This window comes from Topomyia yanbarensis, chromosome 1 (genome assembly GCF_030247195.1).
Source record: "Topomyia yanbarensis strain Yona2022 chromosome 1, ASM3024719v1, whole genome shotgun sequence".
In the NCBI taxonomy this organism is placed as follows: domain Eukaryota; kingdom Metazoa; phylum Arthropoda; class Insecta; order Diptera; family Culicidae; genus Topomyia; species Topomyia yanbarensis.
The window spans coordinates 51,427,717-51,442,900 of NC_080670.1; the positions used below are offsets into that span (position 1 = coordinate 51,427,717).

At 40.6% G+C, this 15,184-nt stretch overlaps 3 protein-coding genes across 4 annotated transcripts; 1 reads left to right on the forward strand and 2 right to left on the reverse strand.

The window, feature by feature from the left end:
• Window positions 1-4,926: 4,926 nt before the first annotated feature.
• LOC131677598 (heat shock protein 70 B2-like) lies at window positions 4,927-7,023 on the reverse strand. Its single transcript, XM_058957491.1, has one exon. It carries the CDS (start codon window positions 7,012-7,014, stop codon window positions 5,089-5,091), a length of 1,926 nt encoding a protein of 641 aa, XP_058813474.1. The 5' UTR covers window positions 7,015-7,023; the 3' UTR covers window positions 4,927-5,088.
• Window positions 7,024-10,452: 3,429 nt separating this feature from the next.
• Window positions 10,453-12,755, forward strand: LOC131677597 (heat shock protein 70 B2). Its single transcript, XM_058957490.1, has one exon. It carries the CDS (start codon window positions 10,652-10,654, stop codon window positions 12,575-12,577), a length of 1,926 nt encoding a protein of 641 aa, XP_058813473.1. The 5' UTR covers window positions 10,453-10,651; the 3' UTR covers window positions 12,578-12,755.
• A 98-nt stretch (window positions 12,756-12,853) lies between these two features.
• On the reverse strand, window positions 12,854-14,770 carry LOC131677599 (cyclin-dependent kinase 2). Of its 2 annotated transcripts, none has more exons than XM_058957492.1 (2): window positions 14,474-14,770; window positions 12,854-14,073 (listed from the first exon to the last, which is right to left on the reverse strand). In XM_058957492.1, the coding sequence occupies exons 1-2, from the start codon at window positions 14,605-14,607 to the stop codon at window positions 13,278-13,280; spliced, it is 930 nt and encodes a 309-aa protein (XP_058813475.1). In that variant the 5' UTR covers window positions 14,608-14,770; the 3' UTR covers window positions 12,854-13,277. The 2 variants fall into 2 exon arrangements, with proteins under 2 accessions (XP_058813475.1, XP_058813476.1); XM_058957493.1 differs by having other exon boundaries at window positions 12,857-14,043.
• Between the last annotated feature and the right edge of the window lie 414 nt (window positions 14,771-15,184).

Here is a 15,184-nt window from a genome sequence, read left to right on the forward strand (position 1 = left end):
AACGGGAGGTGGACTGCGCTGCTCACGATGTGGGTATGCTCCACACAAACCGGGAGTTATGTGTCCAGCGACAAACCAAGTTTGCATACGTTGCCAAGGACTAGGCCATTTCAAGTCGGTCTGCAGATCATCGACTGCAGCAGGAAGGATGAAGTCATACACTGGCTCACATCAAAGGAAACGCACCTCATCATTCACTGGGGAAAACAATCCCTCGTCAGTTTTCAAAAAACCCAGAAATATTATGAACATTGAAATGTCGGAATGTGACGAACAACAGGAGGAAGAGCTACCTGTATATAATGTAGGGGAGACAGGTGACGACTTAATAAAATGCTGCGTCGGAGGAACTACAATCGAAATGTTGATTGACTCCGGATCGAAATCCAACCTGATCGACGACACGAAAATGAATGCAACATGGAAAATGATGCAACTACAGAATGTCAAAGCTTACAATATTCGGTCGGAAACAAATAAAAGATTCCTGGCTTATGGCAAAATACCTCTGAAGTTAATCACTGTTTTTGATGCGAATATTGAGATCTCCGGAGTAAAAGAGTTGCACACAATGACAACCTTTTATGTTATTGAGAAAGGGCAGCAACCTTTGCTGGGGAAAATCACTGCTCAACAGTTAGGAGTTCTTCGAATTGGACTACCAAGTTGCACAGCGGAAGTAAATCACGTACGCCCAGTTAAGTTTCCTCACATCAAAAGGGTCGAGCTAACATTACCAATCGATAGAAGCGTTGCTCCCGTAATTCAACCTCTTAGAAGATGTCTAATCCCCCTCCTCGGCAAAGTAAAGGCAAAACTGGAGGAGCTTCTAACACAGGACATAATAGACCGGGTCGAGCGTCCTACATCTTGGGTGTCCCCGTTAGTCCCAATCCTTAAAGATAACGGTGATTTACGATTGTGTATTGACATGCGCAGAGCCAATCAAGCAATCCAACGACTGAACCATCCATTGCCAGTTTTTGAGAAAATCTCACCGCGGATTGGGAACGCCAAGTTTTTTTCTTTGCTGGATATGAAAGATTCCTATTATCATGTTGTTCTTTCGGAAGGGTGTCGAAACATTACATTTATTACAAATTGGGGCCTATTAGATTTAAACTGAACTAAAATTTAAATATTCGAATGAAAATTTCAGAAAAATTCAACAACTGGACCTCAGGAAATTCCCTGGACGTTTCGTCGTTCGAACTGCATCCAGCTTGTAATTCAACTCTATGACAATCGACTGGATCGCCAATCTTGACCTCGGCGGCTGTTCTTGTTGATACCAGCATCTAACCTGTGCGCGGTGCGCCAATGTTATTATGATTCCCACCATTATCTGGAAAGAATTTGTTTAAGAATTTATTCTCAACACATTTTTTTTTTGAAAAATGGTGCTTATACCATGCCAAAATATCCTCCATTTGATTGTTTAACCAGTCATTTGACTGTCTGTGTTTAATCAACCGTTGTGTGTCCGACACGGTACCCGGGTACCTTTTTAAGTTTCAATTAATTAAATTCCTATGTTTCATCCATAGCTGGAAATTGAAACTTTGTGACATCTTACAACTTCACTAAGTCAAGCTTTTGGGTTGATATTATTGTTGATATAGTAAGGGTGGGAGTGAGGAGAGGCTCCTGATTTTTTTTTACTACGTAACAGGCCGACGTGGGTACCTAAAATGCCCATAACTAAGGTAATATCCAACCGATTTCGATACTTTTGGCCGTTTTGGATTCAGGAACTCATCCACTTTTGGACTTGGTAAGAATGAGTCGGGTTACTTCACTCGGTTCCCGGGAATCCGGGTTTCCGGAAGCAGATTCCAGTGCTGGGGTACTATTTGCGAATTTCAATGGAATACTAGCAATATGGGTATCAAAATTCTTGGAATTGCATCAGTAGGCTGTATCTCGTGGTTTTGGAACCATTTGGTGATTTAACCCCGGAACGGACATTCCGGAGCAGGTTCCCGTGGGGCCGTGAGTGGCCATTCCATTCCAATTCCATTTTTCAAATTGCCATAGGGTCCCGTAACAATAAAAATAGACTTCCGAGACAATTTGAAGAGTTTTGATACTCATATTGCTAGGACATTATTAAAATTTACAAATCATATCCTCACACCTATTTCCCAGCGAATTCTTGATCGATTTTTACAAACTTGATTTCAAATTTAAAATACAGTAATCCCATTAACTGCTATTAAATTTCATTCGGCTCTGACTTTTGCTTCCGAAGTTTCAGGTTGGTTGGTAAGCTTACACTGGCATTTCCTATAGTTTAGGAACTTGGCGAGTTCCCCGGGAGCCTCAAGATCCGTCATCGGTGGCCAATGTGGTCGAAGCTGCTTTGAATGATCATTAGTGATCTAGACCAGCAAATTCAAGTAATGTTGGACCCATTTTAATACGTATTGCACCGTTTGTACATCAAAGTGATACCAGTTTATATGGGAATTTGCTGTGTGACCGCACTCTTCAATCCGTAACTCCGGAGTCATTCAACTAAAAATTCAATAGCAGTTTATCGGAGCGTTATACGTTTGAAATTAAGTTTGTGAAAATCGGTTCGGCCATCTCTGAGAAAATTGTGAGTTTAAATGACACACACATAAACACACAGACATTTGCCGATCTCGACGAACTGAATCGAATGGTATATGACACTCGGCCCTCCGGGCCTCGGTTAAAAAATCGATTTATACAGTGATTGCATTGCCTTTCTTTATATGAGAAAGGCAAAAAGGTGCGAAATCGGCAAAGTCCCAAAAAGTCCTATGCTGGACCCAAAAAGTCGATCTTCAAATTTTTTTCGTGATAACATAAAATCTCGACGTTTCATGCATTTTTAAGATGTTTGGCATCAAAAATACGAATTCGATTTCTGAAATTTCATGGGGTCCCCCCTTTGGAAAAAAATTTGAGTGTCGGCTTATATGGGAATTTCATTCACATACATACATTTGCCGAACTCGACGAACTGAATCGAATGGTATATGTCACTCGGGCCTCCGTTAAAAAGTCGGTTTTCAGAGCAATTGCAATACCTTTCTATTGAGAAAGACAAAAAGGAAATACCACACAAAAGTATGATATTTGAGTGAATAAATATTTGAGTTGTTAGCATCCGTACAGGGCGTTCATTATTTTCTAGTCACTAAGAGGGAATTCGGTTTTTCAAACTCCGCATGTAAGCTGATATCATCGTTCCTGGACCAACGGAGCCAGCGAGTAGATCTTGGTAATACCACCACGACCGCTAGGATGTTAACAGACGGAACACCGCAAGGTTCGTGTCTAAGTGCGCTTATTTTCTCGCTATACATAAACAGCCTACCAAGTCTCGTTAAATGCGAATATCATCTCTATGCAGACGATCTCCAAATATACGTATCTGGTCATAAAGACGATGTTAACAGACTTGTTCAGCTGATCAACGCCGACCTCAACGCAATCCAAAATTGGGCGATAGAAAACCAACTTTTTCCCAACCCCAAAAAGACAAAGGCTATAATATTTTGCAAGGAAGGTACGGTGGTACCGCAAGTCGTCAGTGAGGTTTGTATACGGGCTACGACGGCGTGACACAACCCGATTGGTGCGACATAGAAAAACTCTAGTAAGAGAACTGCGGAGAAAAACAGTATTTTTGGCAACGTATGACCCGGCATTGTATGGCAACACGTCCAATGTTATAAGGATAGGCAATGTTCGATTGGATTCGTTTTTTGACAGCTAAACGCGAATCCAATCGATCCAAAATGGAGTCTCCGCAGTTCTCTTTCTAGAGTTTTTCTAGTGCGACACACAATACTCGGATGCGCAAGCATCACGCCCCAATCGGACGAAACGAACGAGCCAGATCTTTTAATATGCCACATCACACCACCAGCCTGCAAAAAAGTGACCTAGTGTATGGAGCGTCCACCTGGAACTCGTTACCACTTTCTGTGAGGCAGCAAAATTCACTGACATCTTTCAAAGCGGCGCTCAATAGAGCCTACTAAACGAATCTTCAACTTAACAATATGTCTACACCCTAACCCACCAACTTTTCTGAAAAGTAATAATTAAAATGTCCATTTTTCCTTGACTTGATACAAAGTTTATGTAACTGACAAGTTCTCGTTCTGCTGATAAATAAATTACAAATTACCACAGAGAACAGACGTCCATCTTCAGCATTCAACTTGTGTAAAATCTCTAACGGTTTCGAAGGTAGTTTGGATATCTAAACCAGGTGCGCTACTGTCGTCATGTTTTTTTGTGGCTGAGTGCGACAGAATTGACAGCGGTTATTCCTCTACCCAGTCAAACTAGTCCGGAACCGATTCGGACTTCCAGCATGAATTCCAGCTCAAATGCGTCAACCGATAGAGTCGGAATCGGTTGTTTTCTTTGAGCTAGATTCCATGCTGAATCCATCCAGGATTTCGAACCGGTTCCAGAATAGATTTGACGGATAGTTGGGATAGGTTGGTGTGGCGGCGCTAGTGTTTTTCGTATATTAATTCAAATGTTTACACACGTTTTTTAAATATTTTTGTTCGATCATGGATGTCTGTTCTCTGTGAAATTACTAAGTGACGTGACTGTGAGAATAGGGCCATTGATATTCGCACGTCATTAGCTAAGTTTGTCCGAAAGGGCGCTATCATCAACGGTAATCATTGAATCGAAAGAAAAGCGAAACAATTTGCATTGTACATACAATTACCAAAAATCTGTTTTGGCTTTCAATGTTTGGGCACTTCTCGTAGACAAATCGAGCACAAAAGGAAAATGAATTTTTCATCTATTTTCGTGATCGATTTCCATTCCTAAACCAATAAACGTAATCCAAACCTATTGAAAATAGATGGATTTTTCTCAAGATAAAATTAGAAAAATATATTTTCTGTGTCATTAATCTATATACCTATATATTTTCGAGATCATAAATACAATGAACTGTACTTTCACCATCACTCTACGCAATACTCATTCATTTCTTCACACTCACTTAAATTTTTAAACAATAATAATTTAATATTCTAAAACGAATAACGTAGAATAATAAATACTATTTAGGTTCATTTAATCAACTTCTTCCACCGTGGGTCCCGTTCGCCCTCCGAATCCACCAGCTTGCTGTCCACAGCTAGATGCACCTTCTGGACCTGCACCACCAGCGGCGCCTTGATGCAACCGAGTCATGATCGGACTGCAAACTCGGCTCAGTTCCTGCATTTTGTGCTCGAACTCGTCCTTGTCGGCCATCGTATTTCCGTCCAGCCATCGGAGTGTCTCGTCACATTTGTTTCGAACAGTGCTCTTGTCCGACTCGCTCAGTTTTTCGCCGGCAGACTCCAACGACTGTTTCAGTTGGAAGCAATAACCTTCGAGCTGATTCCTGGCGGAGACTCGTTCTCGCTGTTTTTCATCTTCCTCGCGGAACTTCTCAGCTTCCGACAACATTCGATCGATATCCGCCTGACTGAGTCGACCCTTGTCATTCTTAATCGTGATGTTCTTCTCCTTACCGGTACTCTTCTCCTTAGCTGATACGTTAAGGATTCCATTTGCGTCCATATCGAATGTGACCTCAATCTGTGGAACACCTCTCGGAGCAGGTGGAATTCCCGACAGATCAAACTGTCCCAAACGGTTGTTGTCTTTGGTCATAGCTCGTTCTCCTTCAAACACCTGAATTGATACTCCAGGTTGGTTGTCTGCATAAGTTGAGAATGTCTGCGTCTGTTTACACGGGATTCGACTGTTCCGTTCGATTAGCTTAGTCATCACACCTCCCGCGGTTTCAATTCCCAGCGAAAGTGGAGCCACGTCAACAAGCAGCACATCTTGAATCTTTTCATCTTTATCGCCGTTGAGAATAGCAGCCTGGATTGCGGCACCATAAGCCACCGCTTCATCTGGGTTGATCGACAAGTTTAACGATTTTCCGCAGAAGAAATTCTGAAGCAACGATTGGACTTTTGGAATTCGTGTTGAGCCGCCAACTAGGACAATATCCTGGATTGCACTCTTGTCCATCTTCGCATCCGAAAGAGCTCTCTCCACTGGTTGCAGCGTCGAACGGAACAAATCCGAACACAGTTCCTCAAATCGTGCTCGGGAAATCTTTGTGTAGTAATCGATTCCATCTACCAGAGCGTCGATCTCGATTGTAGCCTCGGTGCTTGACGATAATGTACGCTTGGCTCGTTCGCATGCCGTTCTCAATCGTCTTAGTGCTCGTGGATTCGTCGAAGGATCTTTCTTGAATTTGCGTTTAAATTCATCTATGAAATGTGATACCATACGATTATCAAAGTCCTCTCCACCCAAGTGAGTATCTCCGGCAGTGGATCGCACTTCGAACAATGATCCTTCGTCAATGGTTAAGATAGAGACGTCGAAAGTTCCACCACCCAGGTCAAAAATCAAAACATTGCGCTCTCCCTTCAAGTTTTTGTCCAATCCGTAGGCCAATGCAGCTGCCGTCGGTTCATTAATAATTCGCATTACATTCAAACCGGCAATCGCTCCAGCATCCTTTGTAGCTTGTCTCTGAGAATCGTTGAAATAGGCTGGGACTGTAATGACCGCATTCCGAACACTTTGTCCAAGATAAGCTTCAGCCGTTTCCTTCATCTTCGTCAGCACCATTGAACTGATCTCTTCCGGTGCAAACCGCTTTCTTTCACCTTTGAACTCGACGTCGATCTTCGGTTTACTGCAATCGTTGACAACGGTGAACGGCCAATGCTTGATGTCAGCTTGAATCTTCGGATCGTTGAACTTACGGCCAATCAATCGCTTAGCATCAAACACTGTGTTGCGTGGATTCATCGCAACCTGGTTCTTTGCAGCATCACCAATCAACCGCTCCGAGTCGGAAAAGGCCACATAACTGGGTGTTGTCCGGTTACCTTGGTCGTTGGCAATGATTTCCACTTTGCCATGCTGGAATACTCCCACGCAGGAGTACGTGGTACCCAGGTCAATACCGATTGCGGACATTTTCACTTGTTCTTATTTCTTCTTGAAACAGAAATTTACTTCGAATTTTCCTTTTTTAAATTCACTCGCGTATCAATTTAATTCACACTCGGTGTTTAAATCGTAATAGGTAGTTGTTTTGAATTGAATACTTTTTGCGCGCTAGCTTTTGATGTGTTGTGTTCTCTTGCTTGAATTGTACTGATGCTGCGAACGCGCCTCGGCAAAATATATATGGAAAGCGAGCACTTCTAGAAAATTCGAGTGGCTTCGGCATTGCTTCTAGTACCTACTGTTTGTGTTCGGTTTTACGAGAAGGCTCTTAGCGAGAAGGGGAGTGTGAGTCATTGCTATCGGCGTTGTGTGTAGTGGTGTCGAGAAATTTCGGAACATTTCTCGAACTCACTATACATACACATTTCTCTCTTTTGTTTTTATTATTGATAAAGGGGGTAAAGCAGAAGACATGGAACACAATAAAAAATATACTTCTGGTTTTTTCTAGATCAGCCAGACCAAAACAATCGGAGGATGGTAAAGATTTTCAATCTAGTTTTCATTCCAGTATACGGAGCCCGATTACACGTGATTTTTCTAGATGGTGTAAGATAGAATTACATTTCTAACTGTGTAATGAATTGTTTTGTGGCGTTTTAACTGCATAAATTGGCACACAAAGGAAAGAGATTTGGGTTGAATGTTTTGTTGTATCTGTTTCATTCGGAATGAAATTGGTATTTTTATTTATAGCATATATTTTTAATTATCGTAACATTAAATTGTAACCTCTCTTTGCTTACATTTGCATCTACTAATAATTTGGCTACTTTTTTGCGGCTGCTTGTGAAACTTCATACGTATGATGTACTATCCAAAACCATGATCTAAGAATATTACTGGAAAATGATTGGTTTTAATATTTAAATATATACGATATTGATTTCAGTGTTCTTAGAAAATCAGCAAAATGCTAAGCGACTACAGCTTCTGTTGAAAATCTATCATTGAAATGATATTAATCGTGTCTTTTTTATGTATTCAAGAGAGAATATGGATTTTGATATTTTGTGCACGTTTAAGGGGAGGTTCTTATTCAAATAACCAAAAAGTAATCAATATTTGGAAAAATTTTCGTAGGCCACTGAAAAAACAAAGAAAGACACAGTTTTTTACAATATTTTTCAACACAAACAAAACAAAATAATACGAAGTTTTGCAAGCAACCGCCAAAGAAGCCGAATTATTAGTAGATGCAAATGTAAACAAAGAGAGGTTTCAATTTCCAAAAAAATTCCAAAAAAATTCCAAAAAGGCATAAATAAATATTCCAATGCCATTTCGAGTGAAATAGGCACACCAAAACATATTTAACCCAAATCTTTTTCATTTTATTTGTACACCAGTTTTATGTAGTTCAGACAAAATACTTCATTTTACTTCTATCTTACACAAACTAAAAAAAATCAAATTCATTGTGAAATCCTGCTCCAGATACTGAGCTGAAAATCTACTATCCTCCGATTTGTTTGGTTGTGGAACTTATTACTATTCGTGAAGGGACTTATTAACCCATTATGTCCTAGCGTATGAAATTTCATACGCAAAAACAACACATTTCTGGATCATACTTGTTATACAATTAAGGCGTTTTCAAACTTCTGGTCTTCTGTGAACCCTATAATTTATAATGTGTATGCTCAATAATATTTTTTATAAAATTTCATTGTGTTTTCGAATGTCAATGTTGGACAAAATTCCAACCAAAATATGAATAATACATATTATTAAATTTCTCTTCTAAATCAATAATTCTTGTTTTGGATTGAGAACGAATGGCCATGAGAGGTGTGAAAGATGTGGCTCAGTGCGAAAAAATGGAAGAAATTGATGAAACAATTGCGAACATTCTGCTGGTAGTTCAAGGTATGAAATTTCATACGCTAGGCTGAACCGATATCTTTTTATCCTAAGGCAAAATTATTTCCTCTTTAGGACCCGAAGAGGATTCACAACTTTCTCCCTGATTTTAACGTTGAATCAGCGCATTCAAGGTTAACAAATGCTGAATACGTTGCAAATCATGCCTGGTTCTAACCAGAATATTTTTATGTAAAAAAGGAGAATGTTCTTTTGCTTAAAATAATTGCAAAGATTGAGGGAAAGATGGTTTGATGCAACGAACGAATCATGCGACGAAACGGTATGAAAGAGGAGAGAAGTTTTAAAATCATTCGAAAAAGCTGCTAAATTAATGATCTCGCAAGGTTGAAGATTTTATTCGATTTTATGCTAAATATAAGGATATTAGCCGAAATTTCTCTGTGATGATTTTTTGATACCCTATCAGCCCAGCGTATAAAATTTCATACGTTAGTTTTTTGGGCAACAAAACGTTTCAAAGAGGTTATTTTCTTTTTCCCATACTTAATTCTGCATATGAGGGCTCACGAAGTATTTTATAAATTATCAAAAGTTTTAACATAGCTGGGTTATAATGGGTTAAAAAAGACTGGCTGATCTAGAAAGAACCTACATATTTTCCTCGTTATGTACCGTATCTCTTCCTTTACCACCCCCATCTAAACAAACAAACGAGAGAAATGTGAAAGTATGTTCTAGAAATATTTACAGTTGAACATTGATTAGCGTGGTCAATTGAGCGTTGAACTACCAAGAGATTTGTCACCCCTCCTGTTAGTGTCCCAATGCATATGATGAGTCAGTTGCAGTGAAATCCAGCGTATTCCAAACTCCAAACACAGTTAATATAGAAAACTTGGCTGCTATGGACCAAAAAGTCTGCGCCATATAAAACGGATGAAAAAATAACTCTAGCCTTAAGATGTGTCTACACTCAATTTCAACATAAAATTGGTTTATAAAAACTGAGCTGACATTTAAATAACATATCTTGTTTTGGATATTTTTTCCCAGAAACAAGAACAATTCATAGTAATTTAGTCTACCAAATTTTAGGGGGACAGTAAAATGTACTTTTAACGGAATTTCTAGAATAACTGCATTAAACAATGTTGAACCAAATACAAATATGTATTGTATTCGGTTGAACCATTACCAAACATATTTATTTGTTTCAATGACATTCATATGTCAAATTTAATAATATTTGAATATCACTCCATTGTTGTAAATATTATAATTATTCAATCATATGATAATTGGTGCAAAAAATAACAGCATGGTCGGTCTCTCTGTATATTGTTTTAGAAAATAGCCGCTTCGCCAAACATAACTTCTTGCGACCGGCCAAGCAAGTCGCGTTCAACTGTATCGAACTGTACCGAAATTTCTCGTCACCGCACTACACACAACGCCGATAGCAATGATGCACACTCCCTTGTCATAAAGCCGAACACGAACAGTAGGTACTAGAGGCAATGCCGAAGCCACTCGAATTTTCTAGAAGTGCTCGCTTTCCATATATATTTTGGCGAGGCGCGTTCGCAGCATCAGTACAATTCAAGCAAGAGAACACAACACATCAAAAGTGAGAGCTAAACGCGCAAAAAGTATTCAATTCAAAACGACTATTACAATTTAAGCACAGAGTGTGAATTAAATTAATACGTGAGTGAGTTTAAAAAAAGTAAAATTCGAATTGAATTTCTGTTTCAAGAAGAAATAAAAACAAGTGAAAATGTCCGCAATCGGTATTGACCTGGGTACCACGTACTCCTGCGTGGGAGTATTCCAGCATGGCAAAGTGGAAATCATTGCCAACGACCAAGGTAACCGGACAACACCCAGTTATGTAGCCTTTTCCGACTCGGAGCGGTTGATTGGTGATGCTGCAAAGAACCAGGTTGCGATGAATCCACGCAACACAGTGTTTGATGCTAAGCGATTGATTGGCCGCAAATTCAACGATCCGAAGATTCAAGCTGACATCAAGCATTGGCCGTTCACCGTTGTCAACGATTGCAGTAAACCGAAGATCGAAGTCGAGTTCAAAGGTGAAAGGAAGCGGTTTGCACCGGAAGAGATCAGTTCAATGGTTCTGACGAAGATGAAAGAAACGGCTGAAGCTTATCTGGGACAAAGTGTTCGGAATGCGGTCATTACAGTCCCAGCTTATTTCAACGATTCTCAGAGACAAGCTACAAAGGATGCTGGGGCTATTGCCGGTTTGAATGTAATGCGAATTATTAATGAACCGACGGCAGCTGCATTGGCCTACGGATTGGACAAGAACTTAAAGGGAGAGCGAAATGTTTTGATTTTTGACCTGGGTGGCGGAACATTCGACGTTTCTATCTTAACCATTGATGAAGGATCATTGTTCGAAGTGCGATCCACTGCCGGAGATACACATCTGGGAGGAGAGGACTTTGATAATCGTATGGTATCACACTTCATAGATGAATTTAAACGCAAATTCAAGAAAGATCCTTCGACGAATCCACGAGCACTAAGACGATTGAGAACGGCGTGCGAACGAGCCAAGCGTACATTATCATCAAGCACCGAGGCTACAATCGAGATCGACGCTCTGGTAGATGGAATCGATTACTACACAAAGATTTCCCGAGCACGATTTGAGGAACTTTGTTCGGATTTGTTCCGCTCGACGCTGCAACCAGTGGAGAGAGCTCTTTCGGATGCGAAGATGGACAAGAGTGCAATCCAGGATATTGTCCTAGTTGGCGGCTCAACACGAATTCCAAAAGTCCAATCGTTGCTTCAGAATTTCTTCTGCGGAAAATCGTTAAACTTGTCGATCAACCCAGATGAAGCGGTGGCTTATGGTGCCGCAATCCAGGCTGCTATTCTCAACGGCGATAAAGATGAAAAGATTCAAGATGTGCTGCTTGTTGACGTGGCTCCACTTTCACTGGGAATTGAAACCGCGGGAGGTGTGATGACTAAACTAATCGAACGGAACAGTAGAATCCCGTGTAAACAGACGCAGACATTCTCAACTTATGCAGACAACCAACCTGGAGTATCAATTCAGGTGTTTGAAGGAGAACGAGCTATGACCAAAGACAACAACCGTTTGGGACAGTTTGATCTATCAGGAATCCCACCTGCTCCGAGAGGTGTTCCACAGATCGAGGTCACATTCGATATGGACGCAAATGGAATCCTTAACGTATCAGCTAAGGAGAAGAGTACCGGTAAGGAGAAGAACATCACGATTAAGAATGACAAAGGTCGACTCAGTCAGGCGGATATCGATCGAATGTTGTCGGAAGCTGAGAAGTTCCGCGAGGAAGATGAAAAACAGCGAGAACGAATCTCCGCCAGGAATCAGCTCGAAGGTTATTGCTTCCAACTGAAACAGTCGTTGGAGTCTGCCGGCGAAAAACTGAGCGAGTCGGACAAGAGCACCGTTCGAAACAAATGTGACGAGACACTCCGATGGCTGGACGGAAATACGATGGCTGATAAGGACGAGTTCGAGCACAAAATGCAGGAACTGAGCCGAGTTTGCAGTCCGATCATGACTCGGTTGCATCAAGGCGCCGCTGGTGGTGCAGGTCCAGAAGGTGCATCTAGCTGTGGGCAGCAAGCTGGTGGATTCGGAGGGCGAACGGGGCCCACGGTAGAAGAGGTTGACTAAAAGATTGAAAACAAAGCTTAAGTAGTTATTTTGAAAAGACTGATGAATGATTGATGGCCATAGTATGAGTAGTGCTTCTTTTCGAGCAGAAAATGAGTATTATTAATATTAAATCTAGTATGTTCCAATGATGATTGAATCAATTAATGTAAGCAAGTAGTAAAATAAATGAGTTAAGTACACCAACAAACAAGATATTTTTTGTTTTCATTCACATACATTCTTCCAGGAAAAGGAAAGAAATTCTGTTCAACAATTATTTCGGATTACTATAACAAAATTTATTTGTTCAAAAAGATTATTTCCGTATTTACAATCATGACAAGACCTGCAATAGTTCCCGGATAGGTGGCGATCATAGAAGTTTTTAGAAATTTCTTCAAGATAGGATTACTACAATTTGTAACAAGTTCACTAATCAAGTAATCACAAATTAAACAATTTTCCGTCTTTTTTCCGCATTACCACTTTAATTATTATATTCCACTGCAGATAATTTAGATGACGATTATCGGCAGAGCTTGTAAACAGATCATAAGCGAAATGCGTATCTCTGGTTCAATACAGGAACAGAAAAACTTTGGGATAACTTACACATCAGACATTGTACTAAAAATGGTCAAAACTTAAAAAAAGCGCTCATGTTTACTCCATTAATAAAGCTTCAACCAAATTGGTCAGCCAATCTCGCGGAACGACGCTAAATTCCCGGTGCGACCAGCTCCACGTCGTCGAAGTACGGCAGCACCATCGCATTCCGTGCCGAGATTCGCTTGGTAGGATCGTAAACCATCAGCTGTCGGAACAGATCTTGCGCCTTGCACCGTACGATCTCCTCGGGAACTGGTTGGCCGCTCCAGCCGGGAAATGTTTGCTTGTAATCTGGCAGTTGTGAAACTCCGGGCCAGTTGTTCTCGTCAGGAGTGCCCATGGTGCGGAATATACGGTACAGTTGATCTATTTCACTGTCACCCGGAAACAGTGGTCGCCTTAGGATCATTTCCGCAAAGATACATCCGAGACTCCAGATGTCCACTCCGGTGGCGTAGAATTTCGTGCCTAGCAAAATCTCCGGAGCACGGTACCACAGCGTCACTACTTCGTGGGTGTACGTACGCATGGGGAAGTTGAACGACCGCGCCAGGCCAAAATCGGCGAGCTTTAGGTGACCGTCACGATCCACTAGTAAATTTTGCGGTTTTAGATCCCGATGCAAAATCCGGTGCATATGACAGAAGGCAATCGCGTCCAACATTTGATGCATGTAGCTTTTGATCAGCTTAGGCGTGAATGACGGTTTGTACTTATCCAGTAGTTTCTTCAGATCCATGTCCAGATACTCGAAGATCATGTAGATGCTCGAATCCATGACGGCCACGTCGAACAGCTCCACAATCGAGTGATGTTGCAGGTCTTTCAGTAAGGATATCTCCCGGATGGCGGTTGAAGGGACGCCTTCACTTTCGCTGAAAATAATATTAAAGTGACTGAGGCACCTGAGGAATAATTTTATTAAGCTCTACTATATCCGCTCAATGTTCTCGATTTAGGATTGAAATAGGTCCCGTTACAATACAATTACCTTCCCTGACCTTGTAAAAGTTAAAGCGAAAAGGTTCCCGTATGTATTTAATAAACTACAATTATAATTTGTAATTTTATTGAGCACGATAACCTGTTAGTACAGACTTTGAATCAGGTCAAGGAAGTTATATACAATTATATTTAAGATTTGTGATTCAATTAGGTCCTGTTACAATACAAAAAAGAGCTGAGCGTAGATTTCAAGAAAAAAAAAACGCAAATGTAATTTGTTTATTGAGGGCTTTAACCGGGTGGTCATTCGCCCACGCAAATGTAGACTATTACTAAACATTCATATTGAAATTCGCTCACCTGTCCAGCCGAATCCGTTTGAGGGCAACATATTTTTGTGTGTTGATATCCTTCGCCTTGTAAACAACACCGTAGGTTCCCTCGCCGATCTTCTCGATTCGCTGATAGTCGCCAATGTTGTGCATTGTTCTCATTAAAACTTTGCAAACGGTATACTATTAACGGCCATTGTTCCTCCCTATGCTTTGTGTTGAGTGTCCTTGGCTCACAAGCTAAAAGTATGCGTTAAATCGTGTCGGTAAAAAATAAAAGAACATGAATATGAATGAAGATGGATTATCGTTCAGTCGCAGTGAAAGTTTCGCGCCAAAAGGCAATCGTTCAGCTGTCATACGATATGCGATGTTATTTTTGAACAGCGGTACCCAAAAATCCATCCCGGTTAAAAAAAATGTTATAACGATATAATAGCCAGAGCTGCCAGATGATTTTGTGGATAATCGACACTGATAAAATTCGCTATATTGAATTTATTGATTTCACACATGATTTTTTGCAATTTCCCGGTCAAACCATTCGGAATCCTGAATGGTCAGTATGGATTCTAGCTCCAATGCAATAACCGATTGAGTCGGAATCGGTTGTTGCATTTGAGTTGGAATCCACCCGAATAGAAATGCACAACAGTATTACAGCATTTTTTATTGTTACATTACAACGAAAAACAATGTTATTATGGAAAAGTTACATTGGAAATATAATCACATTTGT